Source organism: Oncorhynchus keta, chromosome 2 (assembly GCF_023373465.1).
Source record: "Oncorhynchus keta strain PuntledgeMale-10-30-2019 chromosome 2, Oket_V2, whole genome shotgun sequence".
NCBI lineage: Eukaryota > Metazoa > Chordata > Actinopteri > Salmoniformes > Salmonidae > Oncorhynchus > Oncorhynchus keta.
In genome coordinates this window covers 57,270,271-57,292,454 of record NC_068422.1, presented here as the reverse complement: position 1 = coordinate 57,292,454, position 22,184 = coordinate 57,270,271, and the positions used below count along the sequence as shown (strand labels likewise).

Genomic DNA, 22,184 nt, shown 5'->3' with positions numbered 1-22,184 from the left:
ATTCCATAGTAACATCTGACAATAATATCTAAAGACACTGAAGTAGCAAACTTTGTGGAAATTAATATTTGTGTCATTCTCAAAACTTTTGGCCACGACTGCACTGTATATAACCTGTCTTTTTACTGTTGTTTTATTTCTTTGCCTACCTATTGTTCACCTAATACCTTTTTTGCACAATTGGTTAGATCCTGTAAGTAAGCATTTCACTGTAAAGTCTACCTGTTGTAAGGTCTACCTGTTGTATACCTGTTGTATTCGGAGCACGTGACAAATAAACTTTGATTTGCCTTCGGCATGAACAATAATCAATGCTCAGTGTGTGTGTGGCCTACCGTATTTACTCACACAAAGTCGCCATAAATTCAAAGTGCATGCATTGTTTATACTGAAACCTTGAAATACATTGAACAGGGTAACAGAATTGGGTCCAACTTTTGCCAAGTTTTCTAGCCAGAAGGCTCCCGTTTAATTTATTTTGTGCTGTGACTATTTAACAGTCTGATGGCCTTGAGATAGAAGCAGTTTTTCAGTCTCTCGGTCCCATCTTTGATGCACCTGTACTGACCTCTTCTTCTGGATGGTATCAGGGTGAACAGTCCGTGACTCGGGTGGTTGATGTCATTGATGATCTTTTTGGCCTTTCTGTGACATCGGGTGCTGTAGGTGTCCTGGAGGGCAGGCAATGTGCTCCTGGTGATAGCATTTGGGCAGACCGCACCACCCTCTGAAGAGCTCCCCAGTGGTATAATCATGTCAGTTTTTCACTGGTATTATGTAAATCATTTAAATAGCACTTCCGGTTTGATTGGGAGTACTGGAAATACCGTTAATTCCTTGCTGTTTTCTCGGGAAGGAAAATGGATAGATTCTGTGGAAAATATTGAACCCTAGTGTGTATGTGTCAGAGTCTGTAAATGGCAGTGGTGGAAAAAGCACTCAAATGTCATACTTGAGTAAAAGTAAAGGTACATTAAGTTAAAAGAAAATGACTCAAGTAAAAGTGAAAGTCACCTAGTAAAATACTACTTGAGTAAAAGTCTAAAAGTATTTGGTTTTAAATATGTGTCAAAAGTAAATGTAATTTCTAAAATATACTTAAGTATCAAAAGTTAAAGTACAGTATAAATAATTTCAAATTCCTTATATTAAGCAAACCAGACAGCAAAATTGTATTATTTTCATTTTTTTTACGGATAGCCAGGGGCACCCTCCAACACAGACATCATTTACAAACGAAGGATGTGGGTGTTTAGTGTGTCCACCAAATCAGAGACAGTAGGGATGACCAGGGATGTTCTCTTAATAAGTGCATGAATTACATGAACTGCATGAACTGGTCGTCCCCAAAGCCAACACCTCCTTTGGCCACCTTTCCTTCCAGTTCTCTGCTGCCAATAACTGGTTCGAATTGCAAAAATCGCTGAAGTTGGAGACATATCTCCCTCATTAACTTTAAGCATCAGCTATCTGAGCAGCTCACCGATCAATGCAGCTGTACACGGCCCATCTGTAAATAGCCCATCTGTAAATAGCCCATCCAACTACCTTTCTCATCCCCATATTGTTTTTATTAACTGGTTTTTGCTATTTTGCACACCAGCATTTCTACTTGCACATCATCATCTGCACATCTATCACTCCAGTGTTAATTTGCTAAATTGTAATTACTTCGCTATTATGGCCTGTTTATTGCCTTACCTTAACTGACTGTACTTTTGTTTATCCCATGTGTAACTCTGTGTTGTTTCTGTCGCACTGCTTTGCTTTATCTTGGCCAGGTCGCAGTTGTAAATGAGAACTTGTTCTCAACTGGCCTACCTAGTTAAATAAAGTTGATTAAATAAAATAAAATACAATTTTAAAGACTAAGTTGTCCTCGATAGGCCAGAGCTCTGACGCCTGTTCATGGCTTCATGATTATCTTAGTGACAGAACTCAGGCAATCTTGATTGATGGTGTTGAGTCTGAATTTCTTAAAGTGTAGAAAGGTGTACCACAAGGGTCGATTTTGGGACCTGTTCTCTTCATTGGTCATCTGTTAAAAATTGAAAACTTCATCTACAATTGAACTCGGAAATTTACATGCACCTTAGCCAAGTATATTTAATCTCAGTTTTTCACAATTCCTGACATTTAATCCTAGTAAAAATTCCCCGTTTTAGGTCAGGTCATTTTAAGAATGTGAAATGTCAGAATAATAATCGAGATAAATGATTTATTTCAGCTTTTATTTCTTTCATCACATTCCCAGTGGGTCAGGAGTTTACATACACTCAGTTAGTATTTGGTAGCCTTGCCTTTAAATTGTTTAACTTGGGTCAAACATTTAGGGTAGCCTTCCACAAGCTTCCCACAATAAATTGGGTGAATTTTGGCCCATTCCACCTGAAAGAGCTGGTGTAACTGAGTCAGGTTTATAGGCCTCCTTGTTCGCACACACGTTTTCAGTTCTGCCAACAAATTGTCTATGGGATTGAGGTCAGGACTTTGTGATGGCCACTCCAATGCCTTCACTTTGTTGTCCTTAAGCCATTTTGCCACAACTTTGGAAGTATGCTTGGGGTCATTGTCTATTTGGAAGACCCATTTGTGACCAAGATTTAACTTCCTGACTGATGTCAGATGTTGCTTCAATATATCCACCTAATTTTCCTCCTCGTGATGTCATCTATTTTGTGAAATGCACCAGTCCCTCCATCAGTCCCTCCTTCAGCAAAGCACCCCCACATCATTGGGATGGTGTTTTTCAGCTTGCAAGCCTCCCCCTTTTTCCTCCAAACATAACAATGGTCATTGTTTCCAAACAGTTCTAATTTTGTTTCATCAGACCAGAGGACATTTCTCTAAAAAGTACGAACTTTGTCCCCGTGTGCAGTTGCAAACCGTAGTCTGGCTTTTTATGGCGGTTTTGGAGCAGTGGCTTCTTCCTTGCTGAGCGGCCTTTGAGGTTATGTCAATATAGCTAGCTACATTTTCAGATACTACACATTTCTAATTTTGACAAAGACTTTTAATTTCAGCTAGTTAACTTCTTGCGTCGAGCAATCCCGTATCCGGGAGTGTAATCATAGCCTCAAGCTCATTACCATAACGCAACGTTAACTATTCATGAAAATCGCAAACGTAATGAAATAAATATATTGGCTCACAAGCTTAGCCTTTTGTTAACAACACTGTCATCTCAGATTTTCAAAATATGCTTTTCAACCATAGCTACACAAGCATTTGTGTAAGAGTATTGATAGCTAGCATAGCATTAAGCCTAGCATTCACCAGGCAACATTTTCACAAAAACAAGAAAAGCATTCAAATAAAATAATTTAACTTTGAAGAACTTCGGATGTTTTCAATGAGGAGACTCTCAGTTAGATAGCGAATGTTCAGTTTTTCCAAAAATATTATTTGTGTAGGAGAAATCGCTCCATTTTGTTCATCACATTTGGTTAAGAAAAAAAAAATTCAGTCATTACAACGCCATAATATCGACAGAAACATACCAAACGTTGTTTAGAATCAATCCTCAAGGTGTTTTTCACATATCTATTCGATGATAAGTCATTTGTGGCAGTTGGGTTTCTCCTCTGAAGCAAATGGAAAAATACACGCAGCTGGAGATTACGCAATAATTGCAACGGAGGACACCAAGCGAGCACCTGGTAAATGTAGTCTCTTATGGTCAATCTTCCAATGATATGCCTACAATTACGTCACAATGCTGCAGACACCTTGGAGAAACGACAGAAAGTGTAGACTCATTCCTGGCGCATTCACAGCCATATAAGGAGACATTGGAACACAGCGCCTTCAAAATCTGGGGCATTTCCTGTTTGAAATTTCATCTTGGTTTCGCCTGTAGCATCAGTTCTGTGGCACTCACAGATAATATCTTTGCAGTTTTGGAAACGTTAGTGTTTTCTTTCCAAAGCTGTCAATTATATGCATAGTCGAGAATCTTTTCGTGACAAAATATCTTGTTTAAAACGGGAACGTTTTTTCATCCAAAAATTAAATGAGCGCCCCCTATATCGAAGAAGTTAAGGTTAGCTGGCTGGCTGGCTGGCTGGCTGGCTGGCTGGCTAGCTAACGTTATGTGTATGATCTTATTATTTGAATCTCAGACCCATTTGCTTGACTAGTTATAGCCTAATGTTAGCTAGCTAACATTGAACCTGGTTGGTTAGCTACCTGCAGATTCATGCAGAGTAGTAACGTCATAAACTGGGATTATGGTTAATTGTTTACTTAGCTAGCTAGCTACATGTCTTAACATAAGACTCTCGTCTGAGTGCCACTTCATATAATGTTTACATACCCTACATTACTCATCTCATATGTATATACTGTACTCTATACCATCTACTGCATATTGCCTATGCTGTTCTATACTATCACTTATTCATATATTTTTTTAATGAACATACTCTTATTCATTCTTTTACACTTGTGTGTTTAAGGCAATTGTTGTGAAATTGTTAGGTTATATTACTCGTTGGATATTACTGCATTGTCGGAACTAGAAGGACAAGCATTTCTCTACACTCACATTAACATCTGCTAACCATGTGTATGCGACAAATACAGTTTGATTTGATTTGAGCGCAGAATAACTGAGGAATTTACGAACGCTCAACACAAGTTTAATATGGCCGGTGTCAGTAATCATCGGCAAAAAGGCATAATTAAATTGTCAGCAGCACAGTTACTGTCACCAATGCTCTAGATAACACGAAAACAGCCTAACCTGTTCTGCTAGGGTGAGTAAAATGGTCAGAATGAGGTGTTCTCTCATTTGTGTCTGGAAGTAGCTTGCAAGCTAGCCAACGTTAGCCAGTTAGCTTGGGTGCTTGACTGCCGTTGTAAGGTCAGAACGCTTGGGTCAACCCTACTCCTCGGCCACAACATCCAGTGTGCGCTCTGAACGCTCCGAGAGCGAAACACTCTGAATTTATAAACAGACAATCTGACAACGGTTTGAATTTACGAACGCCCTGAGCACACTCTGAGCGCACTCTGAGCGCACCCTGAGCGCACTCTGAGTGCACTCTTGCACTCCAGATTTGAATTTACAAACACACCCTAGATCTACAACTTTCGAACATAAAGATCAGTGACCTCGTATTTTTCCCGGTTGTCTTGAAAGTGCTATAAAACTCATGGTAGGCTACCCTTCTTCAGCTCACATCTGTGTGAAGCCAGATACAGTGCTCTTGTCGGCATTAAAACCTCAAATTGATCCATGTTGGATGTGACAGCAGAGGCGCACTGTCGATCACAACCCCTGACTTTGAAAAGCTCCAACGCCACATGTATCAAGCACACCCATCTCATCCATGTCGGTGAGCCATTATGCCACAGCCCCAAATATTTAAAAAAGTAAACATTGGCTGTTAATTTTTTTTTTCACATGGTTTGGGTCGAGAGGGTGAATAAGTTGAGCAATTAACAGTATATTAATTGATAAACAGTCAATTAACAGATACGTTGTGTTTATGGTTGTTCCATGTGATTTTAATCACTTTCTGGCTGCACCCCTTTTTATTTCAACAAAAAAATACATGTTTACCCATGGTAGAAGTGGTCGGAAAGGGACATTTTGGACTTGAATGCCAAAATATTCAGGAGATAGGGGTGGTCAAAGTTGACCCATTTTGCATACTCCACCTTACCATCACGTCACCCAAAAAGCTCTCACGGTCTCACGCAAGAATTAAACATGCGTCCATGTTTCTCAAACGTCAAATTTCAAAGTTGTTCCAAACGTCAAATTTTGAAGTGTTTGGTTACTTCTCTGTATCATTCCTACCTTAATAGCTGGAAGTGGCTAGAAGTCTATAGGTGTCTGCTAGCATGTTTGTGCAACTTCCTCCAATTTCCTTCATACTGGACACAGAGACATACAAATCATATCATGGAGCTTTTCTGACTCTGGGGATGTAGATAATGGGCATCATTGCCAATATCCGGATGTATCCCTTTAAAACAAAAATATCACAAACAATTTTCTATTGCTGGATAGACAACTTTGTTTTTGTTTTAAAGCAATTCTTCAGGATTTTGTCAATGAGGCACTTTATCTACTTCCCCAGAGTCAGGTAAACTCATGAATACCATGTTGATGGCTCTGTGTCCAGTATGCATGCACAAGCCTGCTATACTGCTATATTCATAGACTTCCAGTAAGCATCTGTCACTGGTTCCAAAGGTTGCATGTTCGAATCCAGTTATAGAACGTTTTAAAGGGATACTTCAGACATTCCCATTCAAGTTGACATTTGAAAGTGGGTGGACCGTCGGCCATCTTGCTGGTAGTAATTGGAGGTTAAAGTTTGAATTCAATTTAAATGTTAATGGTGTGCCCGCTAAATTGCAGGGGTCTGAAGGTATAGGTCCATTCTATGAATTATATTCTATGATTGAAATGACACCCACCATATATTCAAGAGGATACTGTTTCTCAGCCATGACTGGCACAGCACAAACACTTTAGATTATATAAAATAGAGTCTAAGCTACAACGAGCTTTAAAAATTACATAGTTGTTTAACTAAAATAATAGAATAGTTGGTAAGCTTTCAAATTATATCAAGCTCAACCGTTTATCTTTTTTTCAGCTCAAAAATGTGTCAACTTTCTGGCCACTTCCACCATGGGCAAATATGTATGAAAATGTTATTTCAAATCAAAAGGAGTGCAGTCAGAAAATGATTGAAATCACATGTTAATGAATTAACAATATTTGTCAATGAAGCATGTCAAGTTCGCCTTACAATTCCACTGTGAGAGAGAGAGAGAGAGAGAGAGAGAGAGAGAGAGAGAGAGAGAGAGAGAGAGAGAGAGAGAGAGAGAGAGAGAGAGAGAGAGAGAGAGAGAGAGATGACTGGCGGTGCGGCAGTGAGTGTGCTTTCGCGCCTCTGCCAGGCCGGTTCCTGTGCGCTGCGCTCGGGCGTCAGATTTCCCCGGCGCTAAACTCCATCAGTCGCTGTCCATGGTACCTGCTGCTACATTCTTCAGTGACCACCGTGGAATTCTGAGATTTTATTTTCTTATTTTTTTTCCTTGGCTGTTTTAAAAAGTGCACTGATTATGCAGGTATTCTGAATATTGGAGTAGCGTAAGAAGGGGTGAAAATGAAGTCTTTTCTCAATGCCTTAAAAAAGGAAGGTAGGTCTATCACCTTTACGAGTCTGGGTGCAAGTTTGATTTGCTTTTGTCTCATAATGAGATGGGATTCTCTTCCTTCGCTGCTGCGCGTTCACTTTCAACTTTCTCAGGCGATATTTGTTTATCCCTGCGTGGCACACTTTCAATAATTTCATCTGATCCAGTAAGTTATTCTACATTTTTGAATGTGACGAATATAGCGTAGTATTTGCGTTGTCGTCCTGATTTAAACTAGCAACACCTATACAATTATTTTTTCTTTTTTACATGTGTCGTTCTTTTTAGGCTAGAGGTTATTTAACATGTAGGATAGATTATAGGTTATGTCATAGATTTAACGTTGGCACGCATTTGAGTGGTTTCCAAATAAACGTGTTATGATTCAGTCTTCTACAAAAGGTATTTATAGTCTCCTTCACCAATCAACTACTGTATGTAGATTATAGCCAGCGAGAAGACACCTAGTGTATCTATCGTTCTCCTGGTCCACGGGGGAGAAAACACACCCACCAAAATGAGTGGATGATACACGTCACCAAAACGGCTCTGCCGGGTGCATTATGGATCCATCTGCCTGTGTGTGAAAACAGTTGGTTCCTTAACCCTTTACTTCCACCTGACATGCTATTTCTCAATGAGATATGCTCAAACTGGATCTATGAGAACTGCATTTGTTTTGTTTTCTTTCAAAGCTTGGTATAGTTTCATTGGTTTCACTACATTATGTCAAATCCCTTGGTTGCAAGACACTGACCAGAGCTGGTCACTCATCGCCCTTTGACCTTTGTTCTCTTAGTATTATGGAGCAGCAGTAAATGATATAGATCACACTGATTGCTTTCCTCTCTTATATAAGACGTCTCTGGATGTTTTGTCATCCTCTTTTCCTTGGTTCTCTATTCCTACAGAGGGAATGTGTGCTTTTTACATTCCACAATTGAGAGCACAATTAAGTGCTGAGTGTGTGCATGTGTGTGTGTGTGCATGCACATGACTGCATACTTGCATGTATGTCTGACTGTCAGTTTTGGGTCAAACTATGGCAAATACTTGCAAGTACTTTATTTAGTTTGCCCAGTACAATAGAACCAATCAAAGGATGGGGGAAGTTTGAACTCCATGCTGCCTGGCAAGTAGGAGCGTTGGGCCAGTAACCGAAAGGTTGCTGGATTGAATCCCCGAGCTGACAAGGTAAAATATCTGTTGTTCTGCCCCTAAGCAAGGCATTTAACCCACTATTCCCCGTGTGCTGATGACACATTTCAGTTGAATGCATTCAGTTTTACAACTGACTAGCTATCCCCCTTTCCTTTCCTTTCCTTTCCTTTCCTTTCCTTTCCTTTCCTTTCCTTTCCTTTCCTTTCCTTACATCCAGTGCACCTCAGTTGTGCTAGGCATTGGCCTTTTAGTTGTTCCAAAGGTCACAATCAAAACGTTTGGTGAGGATACCTTCAGCCACCATGGTTCTGGTATTTGGAACAGCCTGCCGAAGGATCTGAGGGCCTCAGAAACTGTATAATTTTTAAAAAAGATCTTAAGAGACATTCGTAGCCTTGCTTAAGGTGCTTTGAGTCATAATATCTTTCTTTTTTTGATCCCATTTTATATATCCTATTTATTTTAATGCATTAGTCTCTCGTATCCACTGTTATTTAAAAACATTTTCTTTTAAACAATTTAAATATCTCTTTTAGAAAATGTAGTGTTTTATATGTGTCACGCCTGCTCCCGCTCCCCCTCCCTGGTGCTCAAAGGCACCAGGCTCCCCAGCATTACACACTCCTGCCACCATCATTAAGCACACCTGCCTTCCCCCATCATGCGCATCAGAGTATTATTGGATTCACATGGACTCAATCACCTGTTTATTACCTCCCCTATATTTGTCAATTCCCCATCTCTGTTCCCCCATGCTGTGTTAATTGTCGTTTGCCGTTGTATACCTGTGTGCTGATGCTGCTCCTGTCTTGTTCCCTTTCTGTTCCCTCTTAAATGTTGACTCCCTGTACCTGCTTCTCATCTCCGGTGCCAGTCCTTACAGAATGCAGAAGCCATCATACAAAGCATGCTGACGTTCCAGTTGGTGGTGACATCGGGTCCAGGGCCGACACCTATGGAACCGGGGGTACCTAAGCCAGCTCGCCGGGCTGTCACTCCCTAGCTGGCTCGAGAGGTTTCTTGCCCCGGTTGGCTCGGAAGTCGCCCATCCCACGTCAGGCCTCAGCCGGATCGCCAGGCTGTCACACCTCAATCGGGTCATCAGGCTCCCACGCTTCAGCCGGTTCGCCAGGCTCCCACGCCCCTGCCGGTTAGCCAGGCTCCCATGCCTCAGCCGGTTTGCCAGGCTCCCACACCCCTGCCGGTTAGCCAGGCTCCCACGCCTCAGCCGGTTTGCCAGGCTCCCACTCCCCTGCCGGTTAGCCAGGCTCCCACGCTTCAGCCGGTTCGCCAGGCTCCCACGCCCCTGCCGGTTCGCCAGGCTCCCACGCCCCTGCCGGTTAGCCAGGCTCCCACGCCCCTGCCGGTTAGCCAGGCTCCCACGCCTCAGCCGGTTAGCCAGGCTCCCATGCCTCAGCCGGGTCGCCAGGCTCCCACGCCTCAGCCGGTTCGCCAGACTCCCACGCCCCTGCCGGTTCGTCGGGACTCTATGCCCAGCCAGTTTGTCCATTATCCGTGCCTCGGTTATCCCGTCAGGCTCGCCCAGGTGGGATGCCGGGTGGCGCCCCTAGGGGGGCTTCTGTCACGCCTGCTCCCGCTCTCACGCATTACGCACACCTTCCACCATCAGTACATACACCTGCCTTTCCCCGTTACGCGCATCAGCGTATTATTGGACCTCACCTGGACTCAATCACCTGTTTATTACCTCCCCTATATCTTTGTCAGTTCCCCATCTGTTCCTCTGCCGCTGCATTAATAGTAATTTGTCGTTGTGTACCTGTGTGCTGATGCTGTTCCTGTCTTGTTCCCTGTCTGTTTCGCATTAAATGTTGACTCCCCGTACCTGCTTCTCATCTCCGGCGTCTGTCCTTACAATTTCTCTTGATTTAGGTGTATTCATAGCCTTTGTGTGTAACGTAGTCACGTCAGTGACGCCAAGCATGTTCAGCATCCTCCCACGCATGAGGATACTGTCTTCATTCCCCACACAAAAGCTGTGCACTCTTATGGTTTACTGTAAGTGTTTGGAATGTGGTTCGTTCATGTTGGGGGTGTGGTAAGATAGCAATGTGGTCCAGGTTGTGGTCAAAGATTGTGGTTGTGGTTGTGGTCAGGGTATATACTCTTGTGGTGAAGTGTTACCCTCAAGTGTGGTTGTGGTCAGGGTATGTGTTAGTAATTAAACAGGATGTGGTATGTAACGCAGTGTGGGCCTGGTTGAGGTTGAGTTAGAATTGATTGATGGTTGATGGTTATTGTTAGGCAGCATGAAGGTGTATTAAGATGGTTCCAGTCTCTGCTAAAGCCAAAAGCTTGGCTGGCACATTCTCTCTCTCTCTCTCTCTCTCTCTCTCTCTCTCTCTCTCTCTCTCTCTCTCTCTCTCTCTCTCTCTCTCTCTCTCTCTCTCTCTCTCTCTCTCTCTCTCTCTCTCTCTCTCTCTCTCTCTCTCTCTCTCTCTCTCTCTCTCTCTCTCTCAAACACACACACCTCCTCAGGTGTGCGTATCAAATCCCGCAGTGTGTGTGAAATGCATGTGGTTCTAGTCCAGTGCAGGCTGCTTCATATCTCCTATATAAACACACACACACACACACACACACACACACACACACACACACACACACACACACACACACACACACACACACACACACACACACACACACACACACACACACACACACACACACACACACACACACACACACAAGCCTCTAATGGGCAGAAGAGCTGCCAGCACCATAGCATGTTAGCTCATTAGCCATTAGTGTCTCTCTTCATCTCTACGCCCTGGTGAAGAAGAGAGAAAGTGATGTGATGGCAAAACGGTCTCGACAATGGTGTATTGAACCCCTCTTAGATGAGGCTTGGGCTAAGGGAGGGCTTTTAGCACTATAGGCTAGGCTAACCTGTGGCTAGCTGTACTGTAGCTACTAGCATTTAATCCCTGTAAGACACTCAAAATCCTAGCATCCAATCTACTACTGTAATTCTACGTTTAACAACAAATGCTAATGCTAGCTCTATTGTTGATCACCTTCTCACATTGAAAGCGTTGTTGGGTCTTTGGTGCAACTGCAGCAGGCTCCTTCCTGCTCCTTCCTGCACTGCTTTAATTGCGAATGGAGACGAGAGTGCCGCAGTTGCACACTTGTCAGTGTGATATAATGCTGAAAATCCACTGGGAAATAAGCATGGCCCTCCATTATGGTTCAATCACACCATTGCTGGTGGGGCAGAGGAGCTCAGCTGTACTCAGTGAAATAATAATAATCATCATACTGAGATCATAATGACTTGGATGTTTATGAGAGGGCCAGACAGGACTATTGAATAATGCAGAGCAGACATCCCCCAGGCAAGTGTGTGTGTGTGTGTGTGTGTGTGTGTGTGTGTGTGTGTGTGTGTGTGTGTGTGTGTGTGTGTGTGTGTGTGTGTGTGTGTGTGTGTGTGTGTGTGTGTGTGTGTGTGTGTGTGTGTGTGTGTGTGTGTGTGTGTGTGTGTGTGTGTGTGTGTGTGTGTGTGTGTGTGTGTGTGTGTGTGTGTGTGTGTTTCAACTGTTTTACAATAAGGGATAGATGGATGCCTTTGGGAAAAAAATAGATCTTGATTGATTCCCATCAAGAAAATCAATCAGACACATCGCCGTACAAGTAGTGATTGATATTCTGTGTTCGTGTGTCTGCGTGCGTGCGTGCGTGTTAGTAAGCAAGTAAGTGCGTAAGTACGAACATGCTTGCGTGTGTGAGTAAAATTGCAGGGCAATAAATTAATTATTCAAGGTTATCTTGGAGTGCTCTCCATTTCATTCTCTACCTACCTATCAGGTAGGCTAGTCCCATATCAGTAGATGTGAAGGAAGGGTAGGAGTGCTACTCTGTTCCTCACGTGTCTCTCCACCACAAAGTCTAGCTCTCTAAGACATGATCATGAACAGAGAGTGAAATGGCTCATAAGACACAGACAACTATTTGCAAGGGTCAGGTAGAAATGGTTTATTAGATAATCAATGAGTGTCCCTATCTCTTGCTCTTTCTTTCTCTCTCTCATACCCAGTGCCTTTCCACGAGGTCCCGGAATACTCCAAGCGGCGTCGGGCACTCCCCCCTACCAGCAGCAGCGGCAGCTCCCTGGCGACCCCCCGGGTCCTGCTGCGCTCCAACAGTGACAACAACCTCACGGTGAGCCAAGGGCCCCCCCAGGACTGGTCCCAGCCCCAGGGACCCCCCCAGCACCACAGACCCCAACACGGAGGGGTCGGACCCCCCACCTCCACCTCCCACCATATCCTCTCTCCACAGCTGCTCCAGCAGATGCAGGGGAACCCCAATGGCACTGTGAGCACCATGGGCCAGGGGTCCCGCAGTACCAGCGTGGGGGTGGTCCCCCGGAGTCAGTCCCCGTCCCTCAACCGGCTGGGAGAGGAGGCCCGCAGGCCGCACCAGCAGACACATGTACAGACACAGCAGACGCAGCACAGACAGCCAAGGTCAGTAGGAGGAGAAGCAGCAGAAACACAGACATGTAGGCACACACAGACGTATGCGTATGTACATGTGTGTGGCTGTATGTTTGTGTGTGTGTTTGCACTGTGGATTAGACGCTGAAGGCTTTATATTGCTGGTGACTTAACCTTGGATCTGCACAGTCCTCCTTGACAGATTAATACAGACAAATGGCACTGTCTTTCGTCCACACATTCGGACACTGTCCATCACATTCCTTCTGTCTGGGAACAAAGGAGAGAGAGAGAGAGCAAGGAGGGAAAGAAGGGGAGAACAGTTAAGAGCTTGACAAAGAGAAACATCGGGCGAGAGGGGGGAATATTTATTTTATTATTTTATTTAACTAGGCAAGTCAGTTAAGCACAAATTATTATTTAGAATGACAGCCTACCGCGGCCAAACACGGACGACACTGGGCAAATTGTGCACCAGCATATCGGGCTACAGCCTGGAATCGAACCAGGGTCTGTAATGACGCCTCTAGCACCGAGATGCAGTGCCTTAGAGCGCTGCGCAACTCGGGGAGCCCAAGATCGGGAGGAGAGAAGACATGCTGACTGATGGAAAACAAGGGAAAGCGAAAAGGGAATGAGGGGATAAGTGTGTCTTTTGCCCTGACATGATGACAGCCATGTCATTTTCCTATTTCGGATGTTTAACACTGCAACCCAGGATGGATTGGATATTGGAGTTTCACTTTATCTCCATCCTCCCCTCCAAATCCTTCCCAATCCCATGTCCATCTTGCCTCTGGTCCTCTCCACTTCTTCATCTCCTTCAATCCCTTCTCCTTCCATCCATCAGCCTTTCCCTCTTTATTAATTCCCTCTTACCGCTCATTCCACCATACTCTCCTCTCCGCTCTCAGTCCATCCTCTACCTCCATTTCCCCCTTAAGGCGTCAAAATGTTTCAGTTCAGCTGACGCCTAGCCGAACTGAACAAATGTGCTCAAGTACTCTCTTAAAACTTGTTATGGCTAGGAGTCCCTCAAAAGGAACACCCCCCTCCCATTCAGCTGAAGAGGTGGTGCGGGAAATTCCCAAAATATTTTAAAGAAGTATTTAACTTTCACACATTAACAAGTCCAATACAGCAAATGAAAGGTAAACATCTTGTTAATCTACCCATCGTGTCCGATTTTTTAAATGTTTTACAGCGAAAACACAACACATATTTATGTTAGATCACCACCAAATCCAAAAACACACACAGCCATTTTTCACAGCCAAAGATAGTCACAAAAGCAGAAATATAGATAAAATGAATCACTAACCTTTGATTATCTCCATCAGATGGCACTCATAGGACATCATGTTATACATGTATTGTTTGTTTTGTTCGATAATGTACATACATATATATATATATATATATATATATATATATATATATATATATATATTTGATTACAAAACATCTGGTGATTTTGCCGAAATACTCACAATAAACATTGATAAAAGATGCAACCGCTGTGTCAGATTTAAAAAAAACTTTACGGAAAAACGCTCAGAACCCAAATTAGCCAAAGAAATAGCCACCATTTTGGCGTCAACAGAAGCTATAAAAAACACTATAAATATTCACTTACCTTTGAATATCTTCATCAGAAAGAATATCTTCACCACTCAGTAAAAGAGCTCCTATGAGCCCGTCCTTTATAGTAGAATCATACAACCCAGAATCTAAAGACGGTGACATCTTGTGGAAGCCCTAGGAAGTGCATGCACATCAATATCTAACATGGACTTATACTCATAGACATAATTCAAACAGTTTTATAAACTTCAGACTGTTTTCTATCCACCAGTAATAATAATATGCATATATTCCCATCTGGGACAGAGTAGGAGGCAGTTAGGTTTGGGCACGCAATTCATCCACAATGAAAATGCTGCCCCCTATCTCTAAAAGGCCTTAGATTAAAAAAACAAGATAAAAGCGTCAATAGTACTGTTTGTCAATTTTGAGATGCTGTAGCAAGTATACAGTTCCGAACTCTACCAAACTGTTTCAGGTGGGAAGCATGCGTACGCCTTTCTTCTGTCCTCTGCCCACTCCCTCCATCCCATTTTTTTCAGCAACTTCCTCCCTCGCTTCTCTTCTCCCTCTCCTCTCTCCTTTTGTTAACCCTTCTCTATCTTTCAGTCCATCCATCCATCCTCTCAGCTCTATTTTTTCCCTTTCCCTCTCTCCTCTGACTTTTTTGCTTTAGAAAGAAGACTCAAGGCATAGCTGAATCAGAAACTATGGCGACGGATCCCCGTCCTATAGCCTGAGGTTGTGCCTAATTCACATACTCTCCAGAGAGTCTAGATAAATCAAATCAGATTCCCTCTCTCCTGCAAGGATATTCTTACCCAAGACTTTCCAATACAGAAATACAATGTGGACTAAAAGATCAAATAAGATCAGTATTTGACTCTGGAAGTCTTGCTTAGTATAGTGAGTGTTTTAACCTTACCTGAAACCTGAAGATGCACATTAGCTGCCGGAGCTAATGCCTTGGGCTATAGCTTGGGCTTGGAAGGCTAAGGTAGTCTTCAGCCACCGAAATGACCCAGATTTGTTTCTACAATCAATTGGGACGAAATAGAAGCAGCCAACCCTGTTGAACATAACCAACAATGATTTAATCAGGTTAGATTGTATTTTGAGTGGACAATCCCTTTATACTGAAAATCAGCCTGAGCATCGTCTGAGAGAGGAAGAGGACGTGTCAAGGCAAGTCTCTCTCTCTCTCTCTCTCTCTCTCTCTCTCTCTCTCTCTCTCTCTCTCTCTCTCTCTCTCTCTCTCTCAGAGGGCATCATTGATTAACAGAGTGAACTTACACAGGAAGTTTTAGTATTGTCTAATTAACATATTTTCAATGCCACTCCACTAATTGCCAAGACACAGCAGGGAATGTGGCCAATCATCTGGAAGAAACGCTCCTTCGTTTTTCTCCTCTTTTCCCTGTCCTTCCCCATTGTTGTCACTGATCAAGAGAGATCAATGGAATTGGTCAAAGCGATAGGATGGACCCCTTCTTGGCCCATATTTCCCAAAAGGGGTTGAGCTATGTAGCGTCTAGAACTGATGTCATTTGTAAGTCTTTGCATTTGATCGGTACATTCTTTATTTCTATTTATGGTTTGGAAAGTCATGCCCCCTATTTTATTTTATACAACCCTGGTATTCCCCTAAGTAAGTGTGTGTGTGTGTGTGTGTGTGTGTGTGTGTGTGTGTGTGTGTGTGTGTGTGTGTGTGTGTGTGTGTGTGTGTGTGTGTGTGTGTGTGTGTGTGTGTGTGTGTGTGTGTGTGTGTGTGTACTTCTTGTTCTACCTTATCAACACACAAATTTCCTAACCTTTATGTTCTGACAAGGTAGAAAAACAATAACTTTTTTGAAAAGTCAGGACTTTTTTCATGTCCTGAATTTGTTCAAATGTTATTTTAAGCTTACGGGTTAGGTTTAGGGTTAAAGTTAGGGTTATGTTTTGGGTTAGGGAACATATGATATTTAATGGTCAAACATGTTTACTCCCCAAAGTCATGAAATACCATGATAATTCAATTCTGTATGTATGTGTGTGTGTGTGTGTGTGTGTGTGTGTGTGTGTGTGTGTGTGTGTGTAGATCTGGAATGGGGCTAGATCTCCATAGACACCGGGTTGAGGAGGGGAGTAGTGTTCAGGATAAGGCGACCCACTTACTCTCTCTCTCTCTCTCTCTCTCTCTCTCTCTCTCTCTCTCTCTCTCTCTCTCTCTCTCCCTCTGACAATCACTCTTATTCTGTCCCACTTTCTCTCTCTCTCTCTCTCTCTCTCTCTCTCTCTCTCTCTCTCTCTCTCTCTCTCCCTCTGACAATCACTCTTATTCTATCCCACTTTCTCTCTGTATGGCTGTGCTTGAATACTTACCACGGTGCTGTTGCTGGGGATTACCACCAAGTGGAGCTCCAATACAATACTACAACAGATCAACCCAGACACCAGTGAATACACAACATTAGGTCCGTCTCAGTAGTGTAGTAAACTTGTGATTTCATCTGTCGTTGGACTCAAGCAAATGTATCTCAGAAAGGCAAGGACGGACTCTTTCTCTCTCCCCTGTGTTGGGATGCCTGTCTGTTTGTGTTGTGGGCGAACCCAGTGTCCTCTTTTCCCTACCCGGGGGACACTGCAGGGATCAGCGATACTTTATGTGGGCCAGCTTCCACCCTGCCCCATTTACAAGCTCCATAAATCAGGCACTTCCGTTACCCCTCGCTCCCCTCTTGGTTCTGTGATGGACAGCGGTGTATACTATAATACTCTGCCAAATGTGGCACGTGCTAACATGCACTCCTCCTCCGTCCACCTCCTCTGTCTCTCCTACCTCCTCTTCTCTCTCACCCTCTCTCCCATATCCCCTCCTCTCTTCCCTCCTTCCCACCTCTCCATCCCCACCCTCAGCCCCAGTGGTCATGTGGAGGTGGGGGTGCAGCGGAGGAAGCTGTACAGTGCCGTGCCAGGGAGGCACTTTGTGGTGGTCCACGCCTACCGGCCACAGGCCGAGGGAGAGATCCCCCTCTACAAGAACGACAGGGTCAAAGGTGAGACATTAGGGAGTGTTAAAGGAGAGAACATACAGATATAATTGTATTGCGCTTAACACTACTCTACCACTGGAAACATTTGTGACACAGATGGAAATTGGCTGTGTATATAGCTACATCTGGTGCATCATTTGTTGAGCATGTCGTCCCTGAGAAATAAACTGATAGAGAGCAATAATAATGGCGTATTTTTGTAAGCAACAACTCCACCATGGCTTGTTGGCCAAAGTTTATGGGGGGTTTAGAGTGTTTTCTGGATAAGCACAGAAAATAAGTTCTATGGTAAACACAGGCTTAGCAGATCTTATTCGTTGTGTTCTATGAGATCATCTTCATCTGCAGAAGTATTTATGTATTTAAAACAAGCACATAAACCACATAAAGGCTTCATAATTCTTAAAGGTAATGTTAACTGGCTCATACAACAAAACGTATAAGATCTCCTAAGCCTGTGTCAACCTCATACCTTATTTTCGGCGATTATCCCAAAACCTCATTCTTTCCCCATTCATAGGAATGGCTGAACAAACCAGAGGTAATTCATTTCAGTTTTTTAGGACTACAAGCTGGCGAGCTCTATAAACACAGGCACCATGCGATCCGCAAGTGACATTTACTACAGTACATGTGCTGTGTATAATGATTCGCTCTCTCTCTCTCACCACACTCCCCTCCCCTCGCTCCAGTTCTGAGCATCGGAGAGGGGGGCTTCTGGGAAGGCAGTGCCCGGGGCCAGGTGGGCTGGTTTCCTGCGGAGTGCGTGGAGGAGATTCCTGCCAAGCCCAGCGAGGAGAGGATGCGTAAGTCATTAAGCATGCTGACCCAGATATTTGGGAATAGGAGAGTGGTTGGGGATCTCTGAGGAGGAGGAGGGAAGATTTCTGCTCCATGGATCCCACTGGTGGCATCCTAGGGCACTGAGACTCACTTTTCCACCCAGGAGATGGGCTCTGCACTGGGACTGTTTAGTGTGTACAGATCCAAAATAATTGCATTGGTGTGATGTGGAAGAATATGGAGGCAAGTCCCCTAAGCCCAATTAACACACTAGGTGGAGCCGTCAGCATTTGATTGCCTACCAAAGTTGTGTAGGGGCTAGGAGATCTTTCCAGACCTGACAAGAGAGAAAGATGTAGAGAGAGAGAGAGAGACAGAGGAGGGAGGGAGTTCATTGGAGGGTAAGGCCTGATCCCCCACATTCCTTCTCTCCCCTCTCCTCCCCCTCTTCTCCTCTCAAGCCACACTGTCAGATGTCAGACATGTGGGGCTTTAACGTTGGTGTGTATTCATGGATGCAAAGGGAAGCCAGGCTTCCACAAAATAAAAATGTGCATCATTTATCTCTCTGTCTTTCATCATTTTCCTTCATAGCGAGGCTATATACAGGGGGTACCGGTACAGAGTCAATGTGTGGGGGCACCGCATTGCCCATGAAAGGAAGTTAGGATTGCAAGCGAGCATTTTAGCCAGGTATTCTAGGACAACAAAAAATGTAAGTGTGTGCTGTATGACAGAGAGGAAGATGTCCTTGGCGTTTCTCTACAAGTAGGTTGTTTTTTCTACTTGGACACACACACACAAATCATGGACAGCCACATCATATTTAGCTTACGTTGATTGGACTAAATTGTTTTTGGTATCTTTTAGTTGTCACTTTGTTAGACTAAGCACAGGTGATTTGATGAGGAAGTTGAAATGGTGTTGGAATAGTCAAGACAGCTCCTATTTACTTTTCGATTTGCTGTGGTAACTCTCTGTGGTTCTAAATCAATGGTTGTTTAGTGGTCTGAACATTTTGGAAAAATTAACTTGCTGGACCATGCTGTAGGTCAAGTAAGTAATATGCTATGTTGCTCTCCGATTTTGTGATGAAACAAAGGTGCGATTGAATTTATTCTGCCACTGTCTTCTTATTCGTTTCGGCCTTAGGTCTATATACCACGGTAGCAAGGCATATGAACCAGTGGAGGCTGCTGCAGGGAGGACGGCTCATAATAATGGCTGGAATGGAGTCAATGGAATGGTATCAACCTCATGGAAACCACATGTTTGATGTGTTTAATACCATTCGATTGACTCTATTCCAGCCATTATTATGAGCCGTCCTCCCTGCAGCAGCCTCCACTGGTATAAACAAACAGTTTATAGAGCAAACAGTGCAATTAACATGACAAACAGGCTGTAATATGGCTTTTTTTCCCTGACTTGGCTTCCCCAGTGATTTTACCAATGCACTGCTACTGGGCTTTGAGCTAGTATGTTACTGTGTGTGTGTTCACTGCTGTGTCATCAAAGGCCCTTGGATATCTTTGTACAGTATGATCTGCCTCATGACCTTTAAAGCAAGGGGTCTTCTGGGTATTATACGCTGGCACACGTGTGACATCACTCTTGTATGTTATGGTTGTCATCCTATTGCTGATAACCATAATAATTTCTGGATACTTGGGTTCCTTCCCATTCCCATGCGTTTGGTCAATAACCACATTAGCCATCAATCTCTGTGATAGATCAGTTATTGTGTTGCTAACCATAGTTCGGTAAACATAACAGAAATCATTGCTCTGTTTCGTGCTACCCATAGCACTGGAATGGTCTTAGCAAGAGCTAACCTGCAATTCACGACTGTTAGCCATAGCAAAGGATCACTAACAGTCCAATTCCAATTTTCAGGGACTTGAGTTGCGCAGGGGTCTAAGGCACTGCATCTTAGTGCAAGAGGCAGTCCTTGGTTCAAATCCAGGCTGTACCACATCTGGCTGTGTTTGGGAGTCCCATAATGTGGTGTGCAATAGGCCCAGCGTTGCCTGGGGTAGGCTGTCATTGTAAATAAGAATTTGTTCTTAACTGACTTGCCTAGTTAAATAAAGGTTCAATTAAAAAATTATTCAGACTCAGTGTTGGTTAAATGTACTAGGTGAAGTGATGTCAAGGCAGGCAGTGAGTTGTGTTAGCCTCTGTCTCTGGTACATGTGCTCCATGTGAACGGGCCCGGTCTCTCTCTTCTCTCTGGTAGGCGAAGCGCTGCTCTGATAAATCAGGTGTGTTCTGATGTCCTCTGGGCTGCAGGGGAATTAACACATCACGCTCCAACCCCTTCTCTTTCAACTGGCCCATTTATTCTCTCTATGCCCACTCTCCCTCACTTTCTGTCATCTTACTCGCTCTCTGTCGATGTCAATATTCCTCTGTTTTCTTTTATTTGTTCTGTCTCTCTCTCAATTAAATTCTATTAAATGATGCTTTGTTGGCATAATTGCATACTACAAAATGCATTATGTCTTACCCTTCCTGGCTCCTTCTCTCTGCCTCTCTCCATTAAAATAACATAACATTGATCAGAAATCCAGTGTAGACATTGTTAATGTTGTAAATGACTATTGTAGCTGGAAATGGCAGATTTTTTATGGAATATCTACATAGGCGTACAGAGGCCCATTACCAGCAACCATCACTCCTGTGTTCCAATGGCACGTTGTGTTAGCTAATCCAAGTTTATCATTTAAAAGGCTTGTTGATCATTAGAAAACCCTTTTGCAATTATGTTAGCACAGCTGAAAACTGTTTTACTGACTAAAAAAGCAAAACATCAGTCTCAATGTCAACAGTGAAGAGGCGACTCCGGGATGCTGGCCTTCTAGGCAGAGTTCCTCTGTCCAGAGTCTGTGTTCTTTTGCACATCTTAATCAACAGAGCAAAGTACAAAGTGATCCTTGATGAAAACCTGCTCCAGATCACTCAGGACCTCAAACGAAGGTTCACCTTCCAACAGAACAATGACCCTAAGCACACAGCCAAGAAAATGCAGGAGTGAATTCTGAATTTCCTTGAGTGGCCCAGCCAGAGCTCGGACTTGAACTAGATCAAACATATCTGGAAAAATAGCTGTGCAGCAACGTTCCCCATCCAACCTGACAGAGCTTGATAGGATCTGCAGAGAAGAATGGAATAAACTCCACAAATACAGGTGTGCCAAACTTGTAGGGTCATAACCAAGAAGACTTGAGGCTGTAATCTCTGCCGAAGGTGTTTCAAAAAAGTATTGAGTGAAGCGCCTGAATACTTTTAAGGAAATGTGATATTTCCGATATTTTTTTATTTGTAATAAATTTGGAAACATTTCTAAAAACCTATTTTTGCTTTGTTGTTATGGGGTATTGTGTGTAGATTTAATACATTTTAGAATAAGGCTGTAACGTAAGAAAATGTGGAAAAATTCAAGGGGTCTGAATCGTTATCGAAGGCACTGTATATTGTACCAGTCAAAAGTTTGGACACACCTACTCATTCAAGGGTTTTTCTTTATTTTTACTATGTTCTACATTGTAAAATAATAGTGAAGACATCACAACTATGAAATAACAAATATGGAATCTTTAGTAAACAAAAAAGTGTTTTAAAAAATGGAAATATATTTTATATTTGAGATGCTTCAAAGTATCCACCCATTGCCTTGATGACAGCTTTGCACACTCTTGGCATTCTCACAACCAGATTCATGAGGTAGACATTTGGAATGCACAAATAACAGGTGTGCCTTGTTAAAAGTACATTTTTGGAATTTATTTCCTTCTTAATGTGTTTGAGCCAATCAGTTGTGTTGTGACAAGGTAAGGGTGGTATACAGAAGATATACCTATTTGGTAAAAGACTATGTCCATATTATGGCAAAAGCAGCAGAGAAACGACAGCCCATCATTACTTTAAGACATGAAGGTCAGCCAAGGTTAGCCAAGTGCTATGATGAAACTGGCTCTCATGAGGACGCCACAGG

At 43.2% G+C, this 22,184-nt stretch overlaps 1 protein-coding gene across 3 annotated transcripts in view; it reads left to right on the top strand.

The window, feature by feature from the left end:
• LOC118402907 (SH3 and multiple ankyrin repeat domains protein 2-like) overlaps positions 1-22,184 on the top strand; it is a 251,879-nt gene that overhangs the window by 137,433 nt on the left and 92,262 nt on the right. Inside the window, exons 11-14 of one of the 3 annotated variants that reach the window (XM_052478931.1) lie at positions 12,383-12,507; positions 12,628-12,815; positions 17,268-17,407; positions 18,097-18,210. In XM_052478931.1, the coding sequence (XP_052334891.1) occupies positions 12,383-12,507; positions 12,628-12,815; positions 17,268-17,407; positions 18,097-18,210 (567 nt within the window). Of the gene's footprint in view, positions 1-6,988; positions 7,165-12,382; positions 12,816-17,267; positions 17,408-18,096; positions 18,211-22,184 lie in introns of those variants that run through there. The other 2 variants (XM_052478937.1, XM_052478928.1) reach the window with 2 other exon arrangements.